General features: G+C 39.7%; 1 protein-coding gene across 2 annotated transcripts in view; it reads right to left on the bottom strand.

Annotated features, from left to right (window-relative positions):
* Pak5 (p21 (RAC1) activated kinase 5) overlaps nucleotides 1–25577 on the bottom strand; it is a 351215-nt gene that overhangs the window by 19273 nt on the left and 306365 nt on the right. For both annotated transcript variants that reach the window (XM_055602702.1, XM_055602703.1), the window contains 3 exons: nucleotides 17507–18292; nucleotides 3083–3574; nucleotides 487–620 (listed from right to left, as the gene is read on the bottom strand). In XM_055602702.1, the coding sequence (XP_055458677.1) occupies nucleotides 487–620; nucleotides 3083–3574; nucleotides 17507–18292 (1412 nt within the window). The remainder of the gene's footprint in view (nucleotides 1–486; nucleotides 621–3082; nucleotides 3575–17506; nucleotides 18293–25577) is intronic.

The raw sequence follows: 25577 nt of genomic DNA, 5'->3' as shown, positions 1-25577 counted from the left end.
CAGGCTCCCATTGTAAGTCAAGGGGAAGTGACCACATGTGTTAGCTTTTGTGCATTTAGTGCAAATTCATGTCCCTGGACTCTTATACTGCAGACACTGAACTGTAGGCACTGAAGCTGAATTCTACTAGTATTGAGATAGTTTTGTTTCCTAGCAGAGTCATTAAGGTGGTGTAAATTTTTGATCCTCTACCTGTGCCTTCTGTCCTTAGGCAGTCCTGGTAGAGTTAGCATATGAACATGGCATGGCGACTCGGGACCATAAAACTAAACTCAATGTAAGTGATGAGAAGTTCTGTTGTTTGCTCTGAGGTTGAACCAATAACCTTCAGGGTATAGGATGGGTGCAATTTAATGAATGGCTATATAAACATAATTTAGTAATGAACACTCCAGGGGTTGTATCTCCTGAGTGCATTGTGTTAATAATTTATGAAGAAATCGTGGAAGTAGTTATTGAAGTAGTATTTTGAATCATCAGCCTTACCTGGTATGAGTAACAATGTCTGTCAAGGCACCGCCTTCTAGAAACTCCATGACCACCCAGAGCTCATCACCAACAAGATAGCTGTTATACATGTCAACTACATTGTCATGGTGGTAATCACGCATTATCACAACCTGGATGAATGAGAAAGATATATATTTACTTTCTGCTGGTGACATCTGGCTATACGTTCCCCTGTGATCATATCAATATTTTGACTGAGATGTATTGAGTGCTGGGGAATTTCTTTAGGGATAAAAAAAACCCTCTTATCCCTGAAAGTAAAAAGAATCAAGTGATGATACTATTTGAAAAAATGATAGGCCAAACAGATGTTGGAAAGAGAAGAAGGGTGTGGAGGGGCAGACAAAATGTAGAGGAGAAGTGAAGGGAGGAAAAATTAAGATATGCAGCAAAATTTTCAAAGAGGGAGCCTACTTTGGCATTTGGGGAAAATGCAGTCAGACACATCTAAGGAGCTTGTATAGATCACCACCCATACTTTACTGTGGATAACCTTATAATCTTATAAGATTATAAGAGTGTGCCACAATGCCTGCCTGAATTGCATATCCCTTTAATCAAACAAACACATCTAGAAATAATTTTTAAAATGAGTATGGATTGTCCAGATGTTTTGCCCTTATGATTTTATAAATGGTGTAATATAACAAATATATTTGCAAAGCAGTTACATTGTATTAAATGTTATAAGCAATCTAGAAATGATGTATCATGCATAGGAGAATGTGTGTGAATTAGTAAACACTATATTTACTGCGGTCAGTGGCAATTTTATTTTATTTTATTTTTATATTCTAAATTATTTATTTATTTATAATCTTTATTTTTTCTTCACAATTTTTTCATTATATCTCCCGATTGAAGCTCCCTCCCTCAACTCTCCCTGTCCCACCCTCCTGCCCTCTTCCTCTCATTCCTTTCTCTTAGTCCACTGAACGGGGGAGTTCTCCACTATTGCTCTCTGCCAGTAGCTTGTTTAGTCTCAACAAGACTGCTTGTATCCTCCTCCTCCATGGCCTGGCAAGACTGCATCATCAGGGGCCAGTGATCAGAAAGCAGTTAATTGAGCTCATGATAGAGGCAGCCCCTGATCCCCTCACTCAGAGACCCACATGGAGATGAGCTGCCAATCAGCCACATCTGAGCAGGGGTCCAGGTCCTTTCCATGCATGGCTCTTGGTTGGTTGGTGCATCAGTCTTTGCAGGAACCCTTGGGCTCAGATATTTTAGTTTTGTTGGTCTCCTTATGGGGCTCCTGTCTCCTCCATGTTCCTCTAATCCCACCCCTCTCTTCCTCTGTAAGACTCCCTGTGCTATGCCCAAAGTTTGGCCATGAGTATCAGCATCTTAATTTATTTATTTTATATCCTGATTGTAGTCCCCTCCATTATCTCCTCCCAGTCCCACCCTCCCTCCCTCTTCTTCTTTATCCCCCTCCCTTACCCCCCGGAAAGGGAGAGCCCTCCTCCTCTACCATCTGATCCTTGCCTATTAAATCTCATCAGAGTCCTGGATCCTCTTCCTCTGTGGCCTGGTAAGGCCACCCTGCCAGGGGGAAGTGATCAAAGAGTGGGCAACCAAGTCCATGTCAGACATAACCCTTGTTCTCCTTACTAGGGAACCCATATGGAGACTGAGCTGCCTATAAGCTGCTTTTGAGCAGGGGATCTAGGTCCCCTCCATGCATGGTTCTTAGGAGTGCTTCAGTCTTTGTAGGACCTCCTGGGAGAACATGAAGAAGTATAGAGTTTAGTGTTGGCACAGAATGTAGAACAGATGCTCTAGAGATACTGAGTAGTGCACATATCCACAGATTCAGGCTAAGTTCTGGAATCTGCTGGACAGGCCTCAACACCTGGCCTTACAGTCCACTAGCCCTCTAATCATGGGCTAGTTATTTAACCAATTTGAGTTGCTTTGTCTCTCAAATGGTAACACTTTTCTACCTCAGAGGGCTGTTGCTAAGCTAGGCTGGTGTTAAGTACAGTGGTTGAGAAAAATGGAGTACTTTATAAGAGGAACAACCATGCATACATAGAGCAAGGTTAGAGGAAGAATTACAGGGGAATGTTGGTTTTGCCCTTCTATTTCAGTGTCAGTCTATGTCTGAAAACATTATAATACTTTTATATTTTGCACGTGCACGTGTGTGTGTGTACTTGGGTATGGGCAGGTTTATGGATGATAAAGGACAACTTTGAGTGTCATTTCTCAGGAATGTCATTGTTTTTTTTGTTTTGTTTTTTTGTTTGTTTGTTTGTTTGTTTGAGCAGGAGCTCTCCTTAGACAGAGGTTCAACAAATAGTCTAGGCTGTCTGACGAGAAAGCACTAGATTAGAACATGCACAAAGTAGGAGATCTTCCAGCCCTTGGGATTATGAGCACACGTGACCATACCACTTTGTTGTTGTTGTTTTACTGGGTTCTAGGGATAGAACTTATGTCTTTATGCTTGCATAGCAAGCACTTTACTAATAGAATTTTCTTCCCAGCACCTATATACACTGTTTCTGAAATAGGAGATAAATGTTACATCAACATGAAAAAGAGGCAATTCAAACCCAACACTTACCTCATTAAAAAGGAGTTCTCGTCTTTGTTGTTTTCGGAGGTCCATTTTCTTCACTGCCACTTGCTTGCCTGTGTGCTTCTCAGTTGCAATGCACACAATGCCTGTCGATCCTTCTCCAATTTTTATAAAGTTATCCAAGTATTCCCTGGGGTCTCCTGGGCTTACCACTAGTTGCAGGGCAGCTCGGAACTGTTCATGGGATACCCGAGAGGGCTGCTGGTCTGAGGAGGAGCCCCAGCTAGGTGGAGGGTAGGTGCTTGAGGAGATGCTGAGAGAGCTCAAGTAAGAAGCGGTGGAGATGTACTGAGAACTGGTTTGCAGGGAAGGATGGTGGTACAAGGTTGCTTTGTGGTACCCAGAAGGATACTGCTGGCTGCTTGAAGAGTAGCCTGCTTTGCTCTGACTTTGAGGTAGTTTGGCGGGGCCTCTGGGGTAGGTGTCGGACCCTGACAGTGGAGGACTGAAGACGATCTGTGCTCGATCATAATCCACCTGGGAAGACAGACATAGATGGGCAGTATTCACCAGATCTGAAGCTGAACCTCATGGCTGGCAGAAGAAAGAAGAGAAACAGTGCTGACAGGATCTGCATTGGCAGCTCCAATGCCAGCTATATCCAGAAAAGAGCCTCCCACACCCATGCTCCCTACCCCTATTGCCAACCATGGGCTTATTTGGTTCATATGGACCTTATTCAAGACATATTTTTTGTTTATACCTAATTTTGAAGGAGAGACTCCTATGATGAAGGTCATTGGTTCTCAGCCAGCATTTGGGAGAAATATCAGCAGTAGGAAGAATTTCTCCATGCTTCTAACTTATCTCCTCAAAGGTGGTATGTAGCATTCTTACACACAACACAACACTTATACCTATAAAAGGTAAAACACGGCTCTTGGTGCTAAGTAGCTTTTGCGTCAATGTGGAGATTAAGTAAAACTGTGACATTTTCACCAAGTAAGTTCAACTAAAATTGCGAGTAAAGAATTTCAGATATTCATGAGAAAAAAATATTTGGCATTGGCCAATTTTCAATGGGATCCTAGAAAACCTCTTTTCAGTCTGACTTTGAGGAGTAGGGTTGAGAGAACGTGGTGGTGGGGCAAGCTGAACAAGGAAAAGCAAGGAAGCCCACAAACTGCTGTGTCCATTTTAATGGTCCCAGGTTTGTGGTGCAATTTCTTTTCACTAAAATCACTTGTTTTGCCCTTCTTCAATTGCTATGTCATGTGAGCATTAGGAATCCTTTAGAGAAGACCATGCATCAAGAATTAAGGCTTCCTGCCATAACTGAGCTTGAAGGATATAAAATAAAGTGCTGTCTGAAGCGTATGTACAGCCCTCAGATGATCCTTTGAGTGCGACCTTATGAGAGATGCCAAGACAGAACCGACCATCTAAGGCTCACCAAATAATTGATATTCAGAATTAGCGAAATACTTAATGTTTGTTTTACATCTAGGATACAATGTGTTGAGCAGCAATACTTTTGCTTTGTGAGATAGTTTGTGACAGAGCTATTGATAGCTGATACAAGGAGAAATCTGACCCAAGATTTGTGCAAGATGATAAATGCTTACTGTTGTTTTAAACCATGAGATTCTGGGATAAGTTATTAAACAGCAATAGATAACTCATTCATAAAGAAATTTTATGAATTCTGATACAACTACATTATGTTCAAAGGGTTATCAGTTGAGATGTCACCTAAATGACCTAGACATTCTTTAAGTTGAAGGATAAATTGAGGGTAAAAACATGAACATGAGAACCAGTAGGGCTTACTTGTATTAAAGCCATGATGCTGAGTTTGTAACATGGTGCAAGGAATCCAACATCTACACATTTACAATATCAGAAAGAGCAGAAGGACTCTGCAAAAATGGACAGAGAAGTAGTTGTCAGTGATGTAAGAAGGAAATGTGAAGGCAGCACAGGAATTTGGAATTGAGGCTGAAAAGTATTTTATGAAAGAATAAATGAGTAGTGCTGAACATCCCTTGAAAGTGAAATGGGATGGGCCTATCATCTTATGAATGAGGCAAGGCTGTGGAAACATGCAGGTGTCAACAACTTAGGTGTCAACGACTTCTATGCACTGCATGTAAGAAAGTCCATTCCAGCATGCAAGGGAGCAAGGATTATGTATAGTGATCTCCCCAAAACAGTTGCTGTACCACCATTTTTGGTATTCTGCACTGTTTTGGGTTCTGATGACGGTGACATCCTGTAATACATGTAAAAGTCAGAGGTTCTAGCTTCAGGGACACCACACTACATTCAAATGGATCTACCACTGAGAGGGCCTTGGAATAGGGAGCGGGTATCCCTTAAGCCAGAGTTATGCCTTGCATGGAGAGAAAAATACTTGGGCATAGCCTGACTATGATAGCTTCAGTCAAAATCTTCAGCATCTCTGAGCTTCAGTTTTCTCATTTGTAAAATGAAATAATGGCAAAAATATTAACATCTCGTTCCTTAGATTATAGGAAACTCAGAAAGTGTAGATAGAAAAGAATTTGAATGGTGATGGGCCAGTAAACTTTATGTACTGTTATAATTTTATAAGGTACTTAGTATAATAATGGTAATATAAAAGAAAATAACTTTAAGAACAAAACTAGCTATCATTTACAGATGTACAACATATCAATGTTATATAGGTTTCTGAATATTAAGTTCTGAAAACAATAAGATAATATGTTGAACATATGTTATAGTTAATCTTCTCTATTAGAAAACAGGCTGGTCTCTAAGGCTGTGTGTGTATGTGTGTGTCTGTGTGTTGTGTGTGTGTAATTGGAGTGGGATAGAAGAACATCACTGTAATTTAAACAATTAGAATATTGCTTTGCATTAGGCAGGCTCAACAGCAAGGCCAGTAGAAGGCCAGCTGAGGTCTTAAACTTTCATATTTTAAAGTGGGTCTTGGGAGCCTCAAATGTTATCACTTTCAGGAGTCGTGAGTAGATTCCTTTCTCTCATAGTTAGAACAAAATTGCATCTGTCTCCCTCTGGATTACAAATAGAAAAGTTTCAGCCAGTAAGAGTCACAAACACTACTTCACACTGCATTAGGGACTTTTCTTCTCTATCACCTGTCAGCAGCATTATTAGGATTGGCTCTTAGCTTATGGCATAAAAAAGAAAGAAGAACCTTCCTGCATGAAGGGGTCAATTTACCCTCACAGATAAAAGAGAATTGTTTTCTGAGTGTTTGACATCTTTGAAATTAGGTACTTTAGATAAGAAGATGCAACCAAGGACTATGCATGGAGATAACCTAAGACCCCTGCACAGATGTAGCCCATGGCAGCTCAATATCCAAGTGGGTTTCATTGTAATAGGAACAGGGACTGTCTCTGACATGAACTGATTGGGTTGCTCTTTAATTACCTCCCCCTGAGGGGGAAGCAGCATTACCAGGCCACAGAAGAAGACAATACAGCCTCTCCTGATGAGACCTAATTGACTAGGATCAGAAGGAAAGAAAAGAAGTCCTCCCCTATCAGTGGACTTGGGGAGGGGCATGCATGCAGAGGGTGGAGGAAGGGAGGGATTGGGACTGGAGGAGAGAGGGAACCACAGGGAGGATAAAAAGTGAATAAAGTGTAATTAATAAAGAAAAAATGTAAAAAAAAAAATAAAACATAAGACATAAAAAAAAAAGAAGATGCAATTGTCTTCCAGGACTGCCGATCTTAAGGGGGGAAAACTCTTAAAAATGCCACGTGGAACAACCACAATCACAAGAGACAATTTTAGAACCAAACTAAGTGACTCAGAAAAATTAACTTTCTGCTTCAGGCAAGTGAACATGTGGTCTCTCCTTGGAACCTTTATTCATCCATTCAAGGGGATGATAGCAGGCAATCAGGATTTCCAAAGAAAAAAGAAGTGCAGGAGTGATCCCCCTGGGGTCATGGGGTCACTGAACTGCAGCCTTCACTTTGATCTTATCCAGCTGCAGCAATGGAGCATGTTACTGGCTCATGCCTTTAGGAAAGGCATCATTCCTTTTAATTCTGTTTTGTTTTCTATAAAATTGAGGCTTGGGAAAAAATATCCCTCAAGAACTCAGGCCAACGGCCCTGCACCCCAAGAGGATCATAGGGCCTGTTGCTTTTGCTAAGGTTCATCTTGTATTCACAGAAGGAGGCTTCTGGATGTCCTAGACCCCTAGAACAATGTCACCAGACTTGATTTCTTGCCTGCTGTGACATTACCACCAATACTTGTCACCTATCTGATCTGTATAATCAAAGCTGGAACTCTTTCTTGTGATTAAAATGCTCTGACATTTTCCTGGGACCAAAGTTGGGCTCCCTCCCTAAGGGACTACTCTATTAAAAGTCAGTTCTTTCAGGAAAAATAAACACTAATGATAGCATTTGTTGAGTGCTTTCCATATATCAAGGACTATTTTGAGTACTCTATGTACATCATGGCATTTCAACCTCACTTTAAACAGTAAAATCTATAATTGTTCTATTTTATAAGACTGAGGCATGGTAGGTTGAAGTAGGTCAGACAAAAGGCTTAAAGCTACTAAGACAGTAAAATGACAGTGTTAACCTTCTTTGAGTCATTTGTCATGGGTCCTACATAAGTTCACTGAGACAGTCTTCAGTGATGGGGGATGGGGAGTAGATAGAGGAGGGCAGTATGTGAGCTAACAATGCCAGAAATAAGGAATGTCATAGTGTTTAACTGGAACCTTACATATCTGAGTAGTCTGGAACAAAATAGAAGAATTGGACCAGAAAATAATGAATGATAAGGCCTATAGGAATGGGATGAAGGAGATACTAGGGTTGCATTTTTATTTTTAGCAGTGCTAACATAGATAATTCTTTTAAATATACAAAAGTGGTTATCTTAGAAAATGAATTGATCATCTATGTACACAACTTGTTATTTTCAGTTTTGCTTTGGTCAAAACCAACTTTGGATTCAGGGACGATGATGCCCCAGCTTTCATCTGTATGACCTTTTACAAAGAGAAGCCTAGTTGCCTTTCTGTGGGGTGACTGCCTCCCCTTTTACACACTCTTGACATTTGTGCTCATTCTTATAACCTGTCTCTCTCATGGTATTCTGTTTGGGAGTGGTGAAACAGGTGAATCTGCCTATGTACAATTTTATATGCATTTGTTCATGCAGAGGAGTCAAGCTTGAACTGTGAAACATTTTATTCATGTAACACAAACATATTCCAGAAGAAAAGGAGTAGCATGGCATTTATATGATCAAGCCTGTCTCTAGTATTTGTGAAGGGATGTAGAAGCTACTCATTTAGTAAAACCACAGGGCAGTTGAGTTAGACCATCAAAAGGGATGGTACTTACTAAGTGAGCCAATATATCTTCCAGAACCCATCCTCTAAACCATTTCCAAAGAAGGAGCTGATGCAGTTTGCCCCCAGAGACCCCAGTGCAGGGGCTGAACAGGAGCAGAAAGCTGTAATGTAGGAGAGCAAACAACAGAAACACCACAAAGACTGTCTTCATTCCACCAGGGAAAGCAGTCGTGTGCTTTGTGAACAAGTAATTCTATAGGAATGACTTCTCTTCCACAAACTCTAAATGGGATTCCCATATGGTGCAATGTAATAAAAGAACTCTAGATCGATTGTTTTGCAAATTACCACCCAGAGCTGTCAAAACAGCTTCACTGTGAGATGGCCACTAATGATCATCGTACACCGGCTACAATTGAAGAGGAAATTCTTTCTGCAGAAATCTAAAATACAGACAGATAAACAAAGAATCATGCTTTCCTTCCTTTTTTGGGTGGTTAACAACATACACTTGGTTTTTAATTTCATGAGACTTTTTAGTATACCATATAAATTAATTCTTAAATGTGCATTTTCATGTCTTTATTCAAAATGTGAAGGGGACGAGGAAGCTTATTATGTATGAATAAATAATTCCCAGCCAACAGTTCAACCAGAATGCCCTCTACAATAAGTGCACTGTCTCCAAAGATAGGGTTAGGTACAGGCTTGTGATGTATCAACATTATAAGTAATTATAGCAATGAATTCATTTAATCAATCAATTTCAGCAGTGGTGCACTGCGGTGGACAGGGCATAAAACTCCTCACCGCTATCAATTGCCCCGATTACAGCTGGCTGTCAGCCAGAATTCCCCTGATCCATGTTAGTTAAATGCACATTAATCTGAATTTGGCAGTGTAATCAAGGACCTAACTGAACTGTGAAATTGAATTCTGCAGTAGAACATCATTTGACCATTTTATGCCAAGGCAGAAAAAAAGGGGGTGGGGAGAGGGAGGGGAGAAAGAACAGAAGGGGAAAAAATCATACAGCAACATCTCTTTGTCATCAGGAGCTTCTGCACTGACATCAGGGAAGCTGTGGCTGGGTGGTGCTGGACGATGGCGCATGAGATGGCTGTGCTGCACATCTGTCCCCAGAATGGGGACTGAGGAATGCTCCGTGAAGGATGGAGATTATAGGGAAGGGAGACAGCTGCTTCCAGGTCTTAGCTGTGACGCTCCAATACACCTTTTTGGAACACAATGAAACAAAACAATTGCTCTGTTTAAAAAAAAAAAAGGCAGACTGAGTGTTGTTTGCTTTCCATAAATCAGAGTGGGATAAAAGCGAATCACAGCCTTCTATTGTCTGAGCATGGAAAGTACATCTTGAATTTTCCTGACTTGACTGAAAGGAAAATGTTAACAGACTAGCATTGGCTCTCAGAAGGGAAAACGATCATCTGTAAACCAGACAGGGATCTTAGTCTATCAATTCTCATCAGAATTGGCTGCATTGTCAAGGTTCTAGGTTATCTACACGGATAGTCCTTGGTTGATCAGAAAGAAGGAGAGGAGGACCTTCCCTATCAGTGGACTTGGGGAGGGACATGCATGCAGAAAGGGGGAGAGGGTGGGACCGGGAGGGGAGGAGGGAGGGGCCTATGGGGGGATACAAAATGAATAAAGTGTAATTAATAATAATAATAATAAAAAAACAGACAGGGAGAATCAGTAGTGTTTTGTTTTTTGTTTTTTTCCCCTTCAGAGACATTTTAGGGACTGGTAATTAGGAAAGGGCAACTTATTCATTCTGGTGGCCCTCCTGTTGTGCAATTCCACTTTCTCCCTTGTTATAGGCAGAAAGCACCAGTGATGGAGAAGCTGATTCCTGCTTGCTCTCAGGCTAGCTGTACAGCTCTGCCGGAGGCCTCTGGGCTCATGGGTCTTCACTCTTGATTTTCCTGCCACCTGGCTGTCCTCTGAGCTACAGCCTGTCTCATTGAAAGGCATTAAGGAACCCCCTGTTGAACCCTAATAAAATAATTACTGTTGCTTCTGCAAAAGGAAATTTTGACTTTTATTGGTGCCTCTTTCCTGGTACTTTAACGTATAAAATGGAGCAGTCAGTTTCATAGTGGCTGTACCACATTTACTCTGCTGAACAACCAAGGTATTTATAGCACATGCTATGAGCTGATGTTCAATTTTGATAAAAGAGTCAAGTGCTGCCAATGGGTAGTGCCCTTGTGACACTAAAAACGTTAAGGCATCTCCTTAAGGTGTTGAGGCAGGGGGTTTGGGAAGTAGGTTAGATTCCAGGGGCTTAAATACAGTTGCTGCATGTTGAGTTTGTTTGCAGTAGGAAATTGTTAAGTGCATTGAGCAAGTTGCCAGGGAATTTCCTCAAACCATTGAGTTGGAATTTCATTTAGGCCTGTAGCGATATATATCTCATAACAAAGAGTCTGAAGAGTCAAGTCTTTCCTGACTTATTAAATAAATGGTAAGTGCACATTGCAGATGTTTGGATAAGCTACTGACCTCTGCACACAGGCAGTGAGTATCTCTATGAAGTTCTATAAAGTAGTTCTATGAAGAACTAAGATTAAGTCTATGATGAGCAGACTCAAGTACACTGATATTCCTGGCTTTTCTTCAAACTCTGAATTAGCATGTATATTGACCCTGATTGACCCTGATAGCTGATCTTCCTGACTCAAAGGGAAGTACCCTCCATCCAGCAGTAGATGTTCTGCCTTATGATCCCTCAGTGCCTGAAACAATATGCAGGGACCATGAGCCCATGGGGATTAGTTATTTGCGTCTAAATATTGTTGACACATGTCAGGGTGCTGAGAAAATTAGGAGTGGACAATACCAGGTTACACTTGTTTTGCCTTTTAATTTAGTAATGGAGAGAGCTACTCATGGTGACCAAAATATAACTTTAAATCCCAAGAGCATTTTCAGGAAGGTGTTTGTTTATATGTAAGAGATATCTACAGTCATAACTGTGGGGCACATGTTAAAGATTATATGACATTACCTTTTTACATGTGTTACATACCTGAGTGCGTACCCTACAGGGGCATGTATGTAAAGGAAACAAAAGTAAGGGCAATAACATGACATCCATTGTTATGTGAAGTGATTTAGAAATCCTCTTTTTTTTTCCATTTCTTTCCTCACTCAAATTTTTTGGTGCAGCCTTTTAGGCTACAGTAGCATTGACATTGCATTAAGTAAAAGAGAAAAGTAGATCAAGAGTTGATGCTTTGTTAGAGGTGGAGTCTGAACATGCCAGTGCCACAAATAAAATAAGCCATTGAACACATGATTCCTGAAGTCTGGGCACACAGGTTGTAGTGAATTTCCTCTCTGTGAAAGAAAAGTAACAGCCAAACAGTGAAAAGCATTTCTCTAGCCACTCCAGAGGAAGTTCCAAGCTTTACAACTTGCGCACTTCTCTACGCACAGATTGGTCTAGAGAAAGTGTGACCTTAATAAGCCATCTCTTTGGCACACAAAGAATTATAGCATTGGACTCTTTGCTGCTCTGTGTATAGGAGATAGTGTGGTAAAGTGCTCAAGATATATACACAGTTCTCACTGAGCCCCTAGTTTTCATGAAGAGTCAGGATTTCACTGTCAGTCGTGAGTGAAGTCAACACTATGTGATGGGACCAGTGTTCTCGTGTTGCTCACTAAGACTTTGTGTGGTTCTGAGGTATTTATTTAAATAAATACTGGCCTTCTTTGACTGTCCTCTCTAAAATGAGGACAGTCACAGGCATGGGAAAGTCCATGAGAAGAAAATAGGTAAGAATTTGTTCCTATGGTTTAAAAACATGTAAATGATCATATACAAAAAGCATATTTATATGACTGCCTTTTCTAGAGATAGCAGCATGCTTTCTAACTAGAAATATTCCCTTGAATAAGGGTTTATACTGTTTGCCATGTGCTGACTCCTTGATGATTATTAAACTTACTTAATTCTCATCACAATCTCAAAGTATTAAAACACTCTACAGTTCAGGAAATTGAGGCACAGACAAGCTCATATAGCTTGTCAGGACTCAAATAAAAATCTAGACCTAGCATGTTTCTGTATTAGGTGACAAAACTCTGGCTATCTTTAAGAAATTCAAACAAGGCAATCATCCAAGGTAGAATGAATTCATAGAAAGAACCTTTAGGATTTTCTCACCTAAGTCTATCTTTGAAGCTTATGGTTTCAGTATTTACCCATAATTCATATTTCTAGGTAAATGAAGTCATATCTGGAACATACTATAAACAAACGGCACAGAGAGCTTCCTTGTGCGAATCTCACCAGCAAGGCAAGGGCACCCAGTGGTGTGTGTCCTGGGTGGAAAGCCTTTTACCCACTTTTCTGCTCCTCGGCTTTACTCTAGTGTAATACAAATATTCTGGAAGTGCAGACTGTAGAGTCGGAGGGATGAACCTTACCTCAGCACTACATTTATATACTTGGGGAAGACCGTAAAGACAGCTTTCTGGAGTTTCAGCTTCCTTAACTGCCAAACAAAAGGTCTTGGATTCTTCTGGACATGTAAGGACTAAATTAGGCAATGTCTGCAAAAGGTTTCTCACATTGTGCTTAGACCACAGTGACCCTTGTATTACAGTCACTCTCTCTATGTCAATTTAGAAACTGTCATTTCAACTACATATGTAAGTAAGTAGGCTGTTCTGACATAAACTTGTTTAACCCTCAGTTGATATGAGGCAGGGACTGGCTTTATTTCCCTTTTATAGTTAAAGAGGAATCACAGTTAAGCAAGCAGTCACTTGGTTAGCAAATGGCAGTGTTATAACTCAAATTTGAGCAATTTATCTCCTCAAACTAAGCTCCTAACTGCTCAAAAGTGCTTGGTCAAGGGCAGCTGTAGAAGTCTCCTCCAGAGTTATCTGATTTTGTGTGGCTTTTTCCATCGTGAAGAGTGATATATATATTTTTGCAGATATTTTGATTATTATGAGTGAAGAATGGGATTCCTTGCCATCTAATAGAGAAGAGTCTAGGGCTGATATTATCTATACAATAATAACAGAACAATTCCTTACAGCAAAAATAGAAACAAAAAACAAAAACAAAAAACCCAAAAACCAACCAAACAACAACAACAACAACAACAAAAAACAGGTCCCAAACATCGGTAGTGTCAGAGTATTAAAATAATTTCTGATGCAATGTCACTACATTAGTGGTAGGAGTTCATAAAGGAAGAGTGCAGATTTGGCACTCTCTGAAGCTGTTTCTGTGTTATGGAGGTATGCATCCCAGGATTAAAACTAAAGATCTAGACCCTAGTTGGTACATGAGCTGAATGGCAAGCTGCTAATGTGACTCCCAAACCTTATTCCTTATTTTACAAGGGCAAGAAATTTTGCTGTGAGTCTTAACTAAGCAACATGCATATCTGGCATACAGCAAGTGCCTGGTGAAACACTGAATTGTCAGTGCCAGGAACTTCTTAGTGGCTTTAGCCCAAGGTATTCTGTTGGCAACAGGATGCATGAGCTGACATCTATATGCCTGGTTCCTGGAAAGCACTGAATAGCAACATTAAAACACAAGACGCAGTATCTCCCCCCAGGTTGCTGTATGGGAGACAGGTCTTCTGGGGAGAGTGGGAAGCATTCTTTTTCTCTTCTCGCTGGTTTCTGTAGTTCTGTGATGAGAGTGGTGTTATACTTTGACTTTTCTTTCCCTCCTCAAGGTGTCATCTGCTCAATTTCAGGCAACAAGATTTAAAAGTAGAGAATAAATGTTAGTATCAATGGATTTTGTCACAATTTTTATTCTTGTCATGCTAACGAGAAAAAATGGAATGGGGCTTTTTGTTGTCACTCTATATTTTCTTCACTGTGAGAATTAAAATTTTAAAAATTAAAAAAAATTTAAGGACAAAGCATCAAACTGTGATCACACATACACACATGTCCCCTCTTCATTTTTGTTACATGGGTTTGTGCTTCTCTTTCTTTCTTTCTTTTCCTAAGTGAACATCACCCGCCTTCTTCTAGAAGCTGTCAGGGAACAAAGCCAAATTATCTGAGTCGTGATCACTGTTTCTTGCCCCAGCGGGAAATCCAAATGCAATTGGCTGGGTTTTTAGAGTACAGCTCTAAAGACAGAGGCGCCTAACTGTTTTTAGAGCGATGTTATATTTTTAATCAAGTAAGTGTTTTAATTACCAACATGCTTCCCGCCTCCTGCCCTTTCACAAAACCTGTCATTTCTCATGGGTTTTGGGAGACAAAGGAGTGTTAGCTTGGTCCTTTGAAACCCTGGATTAAAAATACTGAAAAACTCATGGAAGACAATATCATGTGTGAATACGCCCATATTTTTCCTGAGCTACAATTGCTGATGCACTGTTTTTGGGTTTAGAAAAGCTGGACAGGAGATCTGTTCTGACATATTCAGAAGTCTACAAGAAATGAAGCAAATACTCATTTCTGGCTCTGCCTTTTCCTCTTCTTCCTCTTATCTTAAAGTTCTGAAACCTGGACCCCCTGTGCAGATGTAGCCCATGGCAGCTCAGTCTCCAAATGAGCTCCCTAGTAAGGGAGCAGGGGCTGTCCTGACATGAACTCAGTGGTTGGCTCTTTAATCACCTCCCCCTGAGTCGGGAGCAGCCTGACCAGGCCACAGAGGAAGACTATGAAAGACAGTCCTGATGAGACCTGATAGGCTAGGGTCAGATGGAAGGGGAAAAGGTCCTCCACTATCAGTGGACGAGGGAAGGGGCATGGGAGGAGATGAGGGAGGGAGTGAGAGCGGGATTGGGAGGGGATGAAGGTGGGGCTACAGCTGGGATACAAAGTGAATAAATTGTAATAAATAAAAAATTATATTAAAAATGTTCTGGAGAGTTGTGAAACTTACCATGGAAATTTAGTTGCAAATTCAGGTGAAACACTGAAATAACACAGGCCTGCATAATGGGAAAGACTGGGCATGAGGCATGTGACTGTAAAACTCAGTGTTCTTTTCTGGGAAATGAGTGTGCAAGGTTTGTTCTTGGTGATGCTAAATCCTGAAAGCCTTTTGGGATGAGTGAAGTGGACTAGACAGAAGATGAACTAAACTGTAGAGCCTTTGTCCCTTTTGTGAGGACAGGGTTTATTTCCAGCCGTTTCGTTTTGAATCCTATATGAAAAGATGGGTCCAGAAATACCAGGCTAACATGTCATTTTTCAAGAGAAGCCTGCAATCTCATAATTTGAGACTTGGAAGTAAAAAAAGACTATCTATGTTGATGGGTCTAAAGTGACCCCAGGGCTGAGAGGTGCAGCATTTCAATAGCATTTTCTCAAGGACAATGATCTAAATAAGCTCCTTCCTCTTTGCTCAGATGCACCACAAATATGCAAATTTATCTGGTAGTTCTGGGGACTGAATTCAGGTCCCTGAATGGTTATGTATGTACTCACTCACTCAGTGATTTTTTTTAGCTCTTTGTCTTGAGACAGTCTCTAAGCCCTTGAGACGTTCTGTTGCCCAGACTAGAACTGAACTTGTAATCTTCATGCTACAGCTTACTAAATCCTGAGAATGCAGGAGTGTGCTCCATGCCAAGCAAATTCTTTACAGTGAATTCTGACCACATGACTTGACTCAGCAATAGAAACTATCTATTTCCTTATTTGTTTCTAGAACTATGAAGTAGTTCCCCCTCCAGAGAATGACTTGTGTTAGAGTTGTATTAACTCTGTCAAGTATCAAAAATGTAGATGCTATGTGGGTTTGACTGTTGGCTATTGGCTAGTAAGACCTGTGTACACGATTGCCATGAAAAGAATGAAGTAAAAGTATTTGTGATACTCTAACTATGATCATTCAAATACATTTAACATGGCAAGATTAAAAACATTAGGATCATTTAAATTTTAACTGGAAGTGTCTTTTTCAAGCCTTCTTCTCCCCCCCCCCCCCGAGGATTCACTTCTAATTTCTTATCATGGTAAATAAAATAACAGGTTCTTTGTTTCTTCTAAGGTATAGCTTAAGTTACTTCCTCTTTGCCCAAATGGCTTCTCTTAAACATTTTAGATAATAAGAAAAGGAAAAAATTGACTGCAATTGACAAAGCAGATGGCTGCAGGCGGACTGGCCCTGGCCTATGTTATCAGACAGCTGTTGAGGAGAAAACATTGGTACAGACATAGGTTATATTCCAGTAGTTGTGTTCCCACCAAGACTATCTTGAGAATCAAGGTGATCCACAATCTATATCCAAAGCCTTCCTTTTTGCTTTAGTTGTTCAGGTAAGGTGCAATCATTTGTAAGTCATCATGGACAAATCAACCACTTGTACCTTCTGGGCGATTTTTAAATGACTTTATGTGCTAATGGAAGTGATGAACTGTTAACCAAGGACCAGTACTTTCCCCATAGTCTTCAAAGTGTGGGATATGTCAGACTTGTAAGTTCCCAAAGCAAATGTATATGAACCTTATTTAAAAGTGCATACTTTGGGGTAGGGACTGGCTCCCTGATGGGGTGCCTGTTTACTACACAGGACTCTACAGTGGGTTCCCAGAAGTACAAAAAGACAAGAAAACAAAACAAAACAAAAAACCAACCCTAAACAATCCTGGAGTTAGATGCTATCTATTACTGAAAATATTTATATAAAAAGTGTTATTAAGATTTAAAAGAATGATTAAAAGAACACACTGTTTTATAAAAGACTATTGATTTGAATATTATATATGTATATATCCATATCTTTACATGAACTTTGAAGTATTATGGACTATTATGCTATTGCCTGTAATGACCTACAATTGTTTATTCCTTACCTAAGAACTTAAATAAGCTCAGACTGTTTTTATCATTAGTAAATCAGAAAATTTTTCTATTAAATACAAATTTCGTCCTGTTTTAATCAGAATTCTTGTAGTAGATTCCAAAAGCCAAATTTTGATTATAATGACACATGGGCCTTGTCTTAAAGCCACTGTTTATGGGACTCTTGGGAAAATGAGGTAGGATTTGAATAACAATTCTCACTGCAAAAGTAGTGGGCTCTCAAGACTCTGGCCATCTAGAGCCTCCTTGGCAGGGTCAGTCCTCATGGAGAAGAGGCATTGGATCTTACCTTTGGAATGCACATTGTGGGCTCAGACAAGCGAGGGTAGGTGTAGGAGTTGTACGAGTGTCCTTGAGGATGAGTTTTAAATGCACTTGCTCCAAATGGCATCATGGGTTCCTGAAGCCCTGAGCCTGACTTGGATCTCTGCCGCATAGCTGGCTGAGGGCTTGTTTGATGCAGGTATGATGACTTTGGTCTCCTGTCATAGTCATCAAGGCTGGGTCCCCAATCACTTTCACTGTATGTCAGACTCTCCTTGGAGCACCTGCTGGTCCCTGCAGTTCTAGAAGGCGTGAGTTGGAATGAGTAATCCAGAGGGGAGCAACTGGATGCTCGCTGATAATCCCACTTAAGATCACCGTATTCACTTGGTTTGCTCAGTGAGTCCAAGTGTGTGTGATACTCAACAGGAAATCTGGCCAAGTCAGTTTTCAAAGGCTTCATCTCAGGATAGTAAGCATCTCCATGTTTCATCTTCATGACATGCCCATTTTGCTTGGCTGCATGGCTGTCTTTATAGTACAGATCCAGGTCCTCTCCATGGAGACTCCTTTCTTTGTACTTTTCATTTGTATAGTCAGCAGTAGTATCTGATTCACTAGAATATTGTGAGAAAGTGATGAAGCCATTTTCTTCTGAGTGGCCTTGAACATGGCTAGTGGCTCCCTGATCTGGGGTTGGTGGGCTTTCTTTCCTTAGCGAGTTGGAGCGAGTCACAGATATGTTGTCAAAATCCTCTAGCAGTCCATTGATAGAGGTTTCCTTGCAGGATTTATTTCCTCTGACGATTGTCTAGGAACAATAGGAGGAATGTTGTTTAAGAAAATATCTCTGGTTTTCTAATTGCGGAGGAGAGTCAACCCCATTTCATCTAGTTTAAACCACAGAAGAAAACATGAGAGAAACATTTTAGTTTAAAAAGTAAAGAAACAATTGTTGCCTAACTTCACTGGAAAAATAAATCAAATATTCAACAGTAATTTGGGTTTGCAAATTCATGCTTATTTGTTGCATTAGACTAGAGAGAAGTATTTTTCTACTGTTTTGCAGACAAAAATAAACACCTTTTAAAATTACTTTTAAGCTTTGATAATTTTATACATATATGTATTTTGAATATACCCACCCTGTTTCCCTTTCTTGTCTCCTCCCACTCTGACAAACCTTCCTTACAATTAGCTCACCACCTAATGTCTTATTTTTGTGCAGGTTTTGTGTATGTAGCCATCGCTGCTATGTATTTATTTTTGGATTGACCATGTCATAGCCAGAAGGTATCATTTCATATCATTCTTTCTTATCCTCCAGCCCTTACAATTTTTCCACCCCTTTTCTGCATTGCTCCCTGGCTCTTACAGTAGGAAACAGAGTCTTTTTGAAGCTGAGCAATGAACAGTCATTTATTCTCAGCATTTTGATCAGTGTGAGTCTCTGTATTAACCATACTCACTGGGAAAAGAAGCCTCCCTGGCTATGGATGGCAGAAACACTTGCCTATCTAAGGGCATAATTGTAAACATTAGAAGGCAGTTTGGACACACATACACACAAACATATATATATATATATATTATATATAAAGATTATATATATAAAGATTGCACACCCATTACTATTTGTGTTCTTATATATTCACACATACATATATAGACATACATCATATACATCTATATTACTATCAGTAATTATATAATCTTCAAATATATATATGAATATATGTATATGATACATATGCAACTATGTGAACACAGATAGAAATGGGTGTGCAGTCTTTATATATATGTATAATCTTCATATATGTTTGTGTGTATATATATATGAAGATTATATATAAATATTGCACACCCATTCTATCTGTGTTCATATATACATATATATACACACATATCATACACAAACATATATATTTGTTTATATTACTATCAGTAGTAATTTCAACCTGATGGCCAGTGTAAACCTTCAACTTCTGACAATGAGCTGATGGGTATAAATTTTAACAGTGTAAAATGTTTGATTATAAAAAACATATTTGTTATTTTTAAATTCACTATTCAGAGCCAGGCATGGTGGTGCATGCCTTTAATCTCAGCACTCACGGAGGCCAAGACAGGCTGATCACTGTGAGATTGATGCCAGCCTGGTCTACAAAGTGAGTCCAGGACAGCCAAGTCTACACAGAGAAACCCTTTCTCAAAAAAAAATAAAAAATAAAAAATTTCAGATGATTTATAGGCATTATCACTTACATATGAACACAGATAGAAATGGGTTTGCAATATTTATACATTTATGGAAGACATAACTGATGTTATAAGACTTTATGAAAAATTCTAAAAGACATTTCCTGAAAATGTGGCTATTGAAGAACATGAAAATTAATTGTGTTTCAATTTTTAATCCAATGTGATATTGTTAAGTACTGCACTATAGTCTTTGCAGTGGCCACACCCATATGTCACCATGTTTGAATCTGGGATTTGCTTGAAATTGATGTGACTGTGCCTGGGTCTCAGTTACAAACTGTTCCCTTTAATACACCTAAATAACATCAGAATATAAGGAACAGAGAGAAATGGCAAGTCACTTATGAAGCCAGTCAGCTGTGCCTTGGCTTGTCATTTCACAATTTGCAGAGAAATATGTGGGGGTGGAAAAAGGAACAAAGAACAAAGCGTGGCTATCAAGATTTTAGGAGAAAAATACTTTTGAGCAAGTAGCAAGGAGTTCAAAATCATTGTGGTTAGGACCAAGGGAAATCTCAAGTGTAAGGAGGGAACCAAATTGTCCTAGAGCCTGGGAACAGTAGATTAGTGTCTCCGACTTGCTGAAAGGCAAGGATTTGTTGTTGTTTTGATGCTGTTCTATTTTCTTCTGCCAAACAGTCTTAGATTAATTATTTTTATTTATGTCCTTTTAAATAGACTTATTTTAGAATATTTTAACAATGACATTTCAGAGATGGGGCAGAACATTCCAAAGTACCCTCTCACTCATTGTCTCATGTATTGACTTCTTGCATTACTTTTAATGAAATGTCACTCTCACTAGGCCTTCAAGAGCTTTCTTCTAGGGCTCTGGATTCCCATCCAGGAGAAATAAATATTTATTTATTATGCCTTCTGGGTCTCTTTGACAGTTTCTGAGACTTTCCTTGTTGCTGATGACCTTAGCAGTTTCGAGGAACAATGAACAGGTATTTTCAGACTGTCTATCAATTGGGTTTGTCTGATATTTTCACCATGATTAAACTGGGGTAATGGGTTTGGGTGAAGAAAGCTGCAAAGTACCAATTCCATCACATTATATCTGGTGCACACTGTCAACACGGCTTATTACTGATAATGTTACCTTGGTCACTTAGATGAAGCTGTATTTTGTCAGGGGTTAAACTTTAACTTACAATTCCTTTCTTCTCTCCAAGAGCAAGACACAAAGTGAAACCTACCATGGAAGGGGGTGGTGGCAGTAGGCAGTCTTCTTCTTTTCATAAGGCATATCTGTATAAAGCATTTGGAGTTCTGAACAGGAGGCTTTTATGTTGTACCTATTTATTTATTTATTCTATTAATTTATTCAATCATTTATTTATACCAGCATGACTGACTTACAGGAATTTATTAAATTCGTTGAGTTATGATCCATTTGCTTTGTCACCCAAATGGTTGGAGTTTTATTCATTAAAGTTTCTTTTACGTTGGTGTCTGTATTCCTTTGACAAGCTATCTTCTTTTCAGTGTAAAGCACATCAGTGTTTTCCCTCACCAGAAAGTGTTCTGCTTTTATCTTGCTTTTTCCCTTCCTCTGCTGCTTTATCAGCCATTTCTCTAAGAAGCCATCCTCTATTTATTGGACAGTGGTCTAAGGCATGAAAATTGGTATTCTGAGTATACTTTATCATTACTTGGATATCATTTCTCCCAGGCCCTCCCAGTAAGCAGAACTAGAAAATGTGTGTTTGCATACTAACACAGGCATACCTAAGTATCTGTCCATCTGTAAATGTATTAAGGCATGTTTATATCTTTGAACTTAACCTGGTACCACTATATTCTTTCTAACCACCTCTTCTTTGTATCTGTAACTTCTTGCTTTCTGACATTTCTTAGACTAATATATTTTTCCTGCATTCCCTTTAGTATAATGGATTTCTATGGCATAATAGAAATCACTGCTGCTGCAAACAGTTAAACCATGGCTTTAGAACTGCTACTGTATGCACTTGTATCCAGAGAAATGTTTACTTCACATACAAATTTAGGGAGTAATTACAGTGAACAAAATTCTATCTGTTTGTTGATATAAAAGGAGAAATACTAACAGTGCTATGAGAGAAATGTAATAGACTCACGTCCAAACTTTGAGCAGAGCGCAGGAAGTCTTATGAAAGAGGAGAGGGTTGGGAATGGAGGGGATAGGAGCCACACAAGGATACCAACAAAGCTAAAGGTTCTGAACCCGGGCGGTCCTGCAGAGACTGATGCACTAACTGAGGACCATGCATGGAGAGGACCCAGACCTCCTATTCAGATGTGGGGAATTGACAGCTCAGTCTCAATGTGGATCTCTGAGTGAGGGGAGCAGAGGCTGCCTCTAACATGAACTCAGTTGGCTGCTCTTTGATCACTTGCCCCTTGTGATGTGGCCTTACTAGGCCTCGGAGGAAAAGGATCCAGGCCATCCTGATGAAACTTAACAAGTTATGGGCAGATGGCAATGGTGGAGAATTCCCCCTTTCAGTGGACTAAGGAAAGGGAAAAAGGGAGAAGGGGTGGGGTTCACAGAGTGCAAATGTTTGTTAAAAACAACTTTCCAGCACACACACACACACACAAACACACACACACACACACACACACACACACACACACACACACACACAAAAGTAACAGAAAGGTTTTATAGTCTTATTTGATCAGCAAGTTCAGTTAAATGAAAATCCAAGCTGACTTGTGTTTCCCTTATGGAATCATAACCATCAAAGCAACAATAATGAAATCCGAACGTGGAGAGTTATTTAATGTGGCTTAACCAGGCATCACATGGAGGTACTGCTGCTTATTATAGTCAGCATATGATGTTTATTTTAAGTGAAATTTGTATAATTTCAGAGAAATCAATAATACAATAACTACAAGGGTATCAGTGAATTTTATGCTGTGGAACCTCCAAGCATTAAAAATCAATGCAAGGCAATCTATTTGCATCTGAAGCTGGAATTCTCATTGTCTTTCCACTGTAACCTGGATCAGCTCAGCATCTGTTCTGGCTCCTGGTGACAGCAGCCATATTTCATGGCACTGCTTGTGCAGGCTGGAGGCTGGTGATAAGTGCTAATGGACCTGTCCAGGGGAACAGCTGTCTCCCCTTGTTCCTGGGGAAGAGATGAAAAAGTGCCTCTGTTCTCCCTGTCTGTATTAACCTTGACAATAATAAAGTGTGTAATTAACAGCTTTGCCCTAATAAGACCTTAAATTTCCTTTTCAAAAGACAGCATCTTCTCTGCACCTCAAGAATGGGCTTTACACTGTCACAGTAAATATTTTCCAGGAGGTCACAAAGCAAAAATTCCCGTGACTCGAGAATAAACTAAGGAACTTTTAGGTAATATCTTTAAATTGCACACCTGATTTCTGACCTTGCATGTGGAGAACCAGTTCACCTGTCATACAAGTGGCTGGAAACATCTGGGTTCATAATCACAACACATTCAGATAGATCCACACCCTTCCAAAAAGATTCAAATTCTCAGTTAGATTTTGAATATCGCATCTATTTTCTACATTTTCCCACTGGGTTAATTGGTCTGGGCGAATTGGATGAGATTTGAACATTACATTTTTCCTGGAAAAAAAAAAATGACAGTTTGGGCAGAACATCTCAGAGTGGAGGTATTGTGAAGATTTTTAAGCAAGCAATCAACCAACAAACACACAAACCCCCAAACTCAAAGCAACATCAGCAAACAACAAAAACCAAACAAACTCAAAAAGCAAACAATAAAAATCCCAAGAAAACAAAACCCTCAACAATTGTATAGTACTGGTAATTATGTATGTGGGATCCAAAATAAACCGATCATTTACTAACTAAATATAAAGCTGTATTTTGCATACATTCTAAGAAAGTAAAATATTTTAAAGAAAGGTTTTGCAAACTTTCTGGAAATAAAGATTTCTTTTTAAATTTGAAAATGTTCTACTTTTTGCCAATTTCTCTGCTCCCTAACCCTAACTCTGTGATAACAGCACATTCATTGACGTTGACTTCCTATTCACTGTTTATAGACTGGGTGTTCTTGCTTGTGACACAAGGCATGTGGGATGAGGTTATCCAGACAGGCTTGAAGTTAAAGTCAGTTTAAGATGGAATGTTCCTGGCTACTTCATTGACCAGGCATCACTGAGGACTATGGCAACATTTAACTATTACTTTTTTATTTAGTGCTTTCAGAGGAAGCACGCCATGATTCATGAGACAAAATCTAACCAACTAATTAACAGGTAGTAGGTAGAAATTAACACTATTCTTCAAATATTTCATATTATCTTTATATCTTAATATGATTTCCCTGCAGTAGCGTAGCTTCTTTTGGTAACTATGGTGGTTTGAATAGGAATGGCCTCATAGGCTCACTTGTTTGAATGCTTATTCATTAGGGAGTAGTGCTACTTGAGAGGAATTAGGAGGTGTGGTGTTGTTGGAGCAAAAGTGTCTGCCCCCAAGGCTAATGACTTAAGTTCAATGTCCAGGATCCTCATGGTGGAATGAGGGAACCAACAAACTCCCACAAGCCCTCAGACCTCCACACTCATACTGTAGAACACCCATCTTCCCCATATAAAAAAAAATGTAACATTAACTAAAAATTCAAGGCCATCCTGGACTACATACTGGGTTGTAGTCTGGCTTAAACTATGATATGAAGTTCCATATATATATATATATATATATATATATATATATATATATATATATACATATCTCCAACCATCACCATCATCTCTTGTATTTTTCTCTTAAACTAGTTTTTCTCAGGATATGTTTATCACAGAAACAGAAAGGTAACTAGGACAGCCTGCACCTTAAGTTAGTAAGTGCCAAAGAAATGATATTATTAATGCTATCATAACTTAGCTGCTCTCTTTGTACCCAGACATTTACTATTTCCCACAGAGCAACCTGGTGCTCAAAACCTAGACGAAACTGTTGAGTCTCTGAAGCTTTCTTCATGCACAACAAAAACATGGGCTTTGCAGTATGTCTTTGATTTACCTTATGCTCAAACAATAAAATTCATGTTTTCCCCTTTATTCGTTCCTTCGTTCCTTCTTTCCTTCCTTTATACCTTTTTTCCTTTTTATTTATTTATTTTTTATTAATTACACTTTATTCACTTTGTATCGCCCCTGTAGCTCCCTCCTCCCTCCCCTCACAATCCTTCCCTTCCTCCCCCTTCTCCACACATCCCCCTCCCCAAGTCCACTGATAGGGCAGGTCTTCTTTTCCTTCTTTCTAATCTTAGTCTATTAGGGCTCATCAGGAGTGGCTGCATTGTCTTTCTCTGTGGCCTGGTAAGGCTGCTCCCCCATCAGGGGGAGGTGATCAAAGAGCAGGCTAATCAGTTCATGTCAGAGACAGTCCCTGTTCCCATTACTAAGGAACTCACTTGGACACTGAACTGCCATGGGCTACATCCCTGCAGGAGTTCCAGGTTATCTCCATGCCTGGTACTTGGTTGGAGTATCAGTCTCAGGAAAGACCCCTGTGCTCAGATTTTTTTGTTCTGTTGCTCTCCTTGTGGAGCTCCTGTCTTCTCCAGATCCTACTATTTCCCACTTCTTTCATAAGATTCCCTGCACTCTGCCCAAAGGTTGGCCATAAGTTTCAGCATCTGCTTTGATAGTTTCCAGGGCAGAACCTTTCAGAGGCCCTCTGTGGCAGGCTCCTAACTTGTTCCCTGTTTTCTCTTTCTTCTGATGTCTATCTTCTTTGCCTTTTGGGATGGGGATTGAGCATTTTAGCCGGAGTCCTCCCTCTCTCTCTCTCTCTTTTTTTGTTTTAAATTTAATTTTATTTT

This window comes from Psammomys obesus, unplaced genomic scaffold (genome assembly GCF_907164565.1).
Source record: "Psammomys obesus unplaced genomic scaffold, mPsaObe1.curated_primary_1811, whole genome shotgun sequence".
Lineage (NCBI taxonomy): Eukaryota > Metazoa > Chordata > Mammalia > Rodentia > Muridae > Psammomys > Psammomys obesus.
The sequence above is the reverse complement of the archived record's forward strand: the minus strand, read 5'-3'. Positions and strand labels throughout refer to the sequence as shown.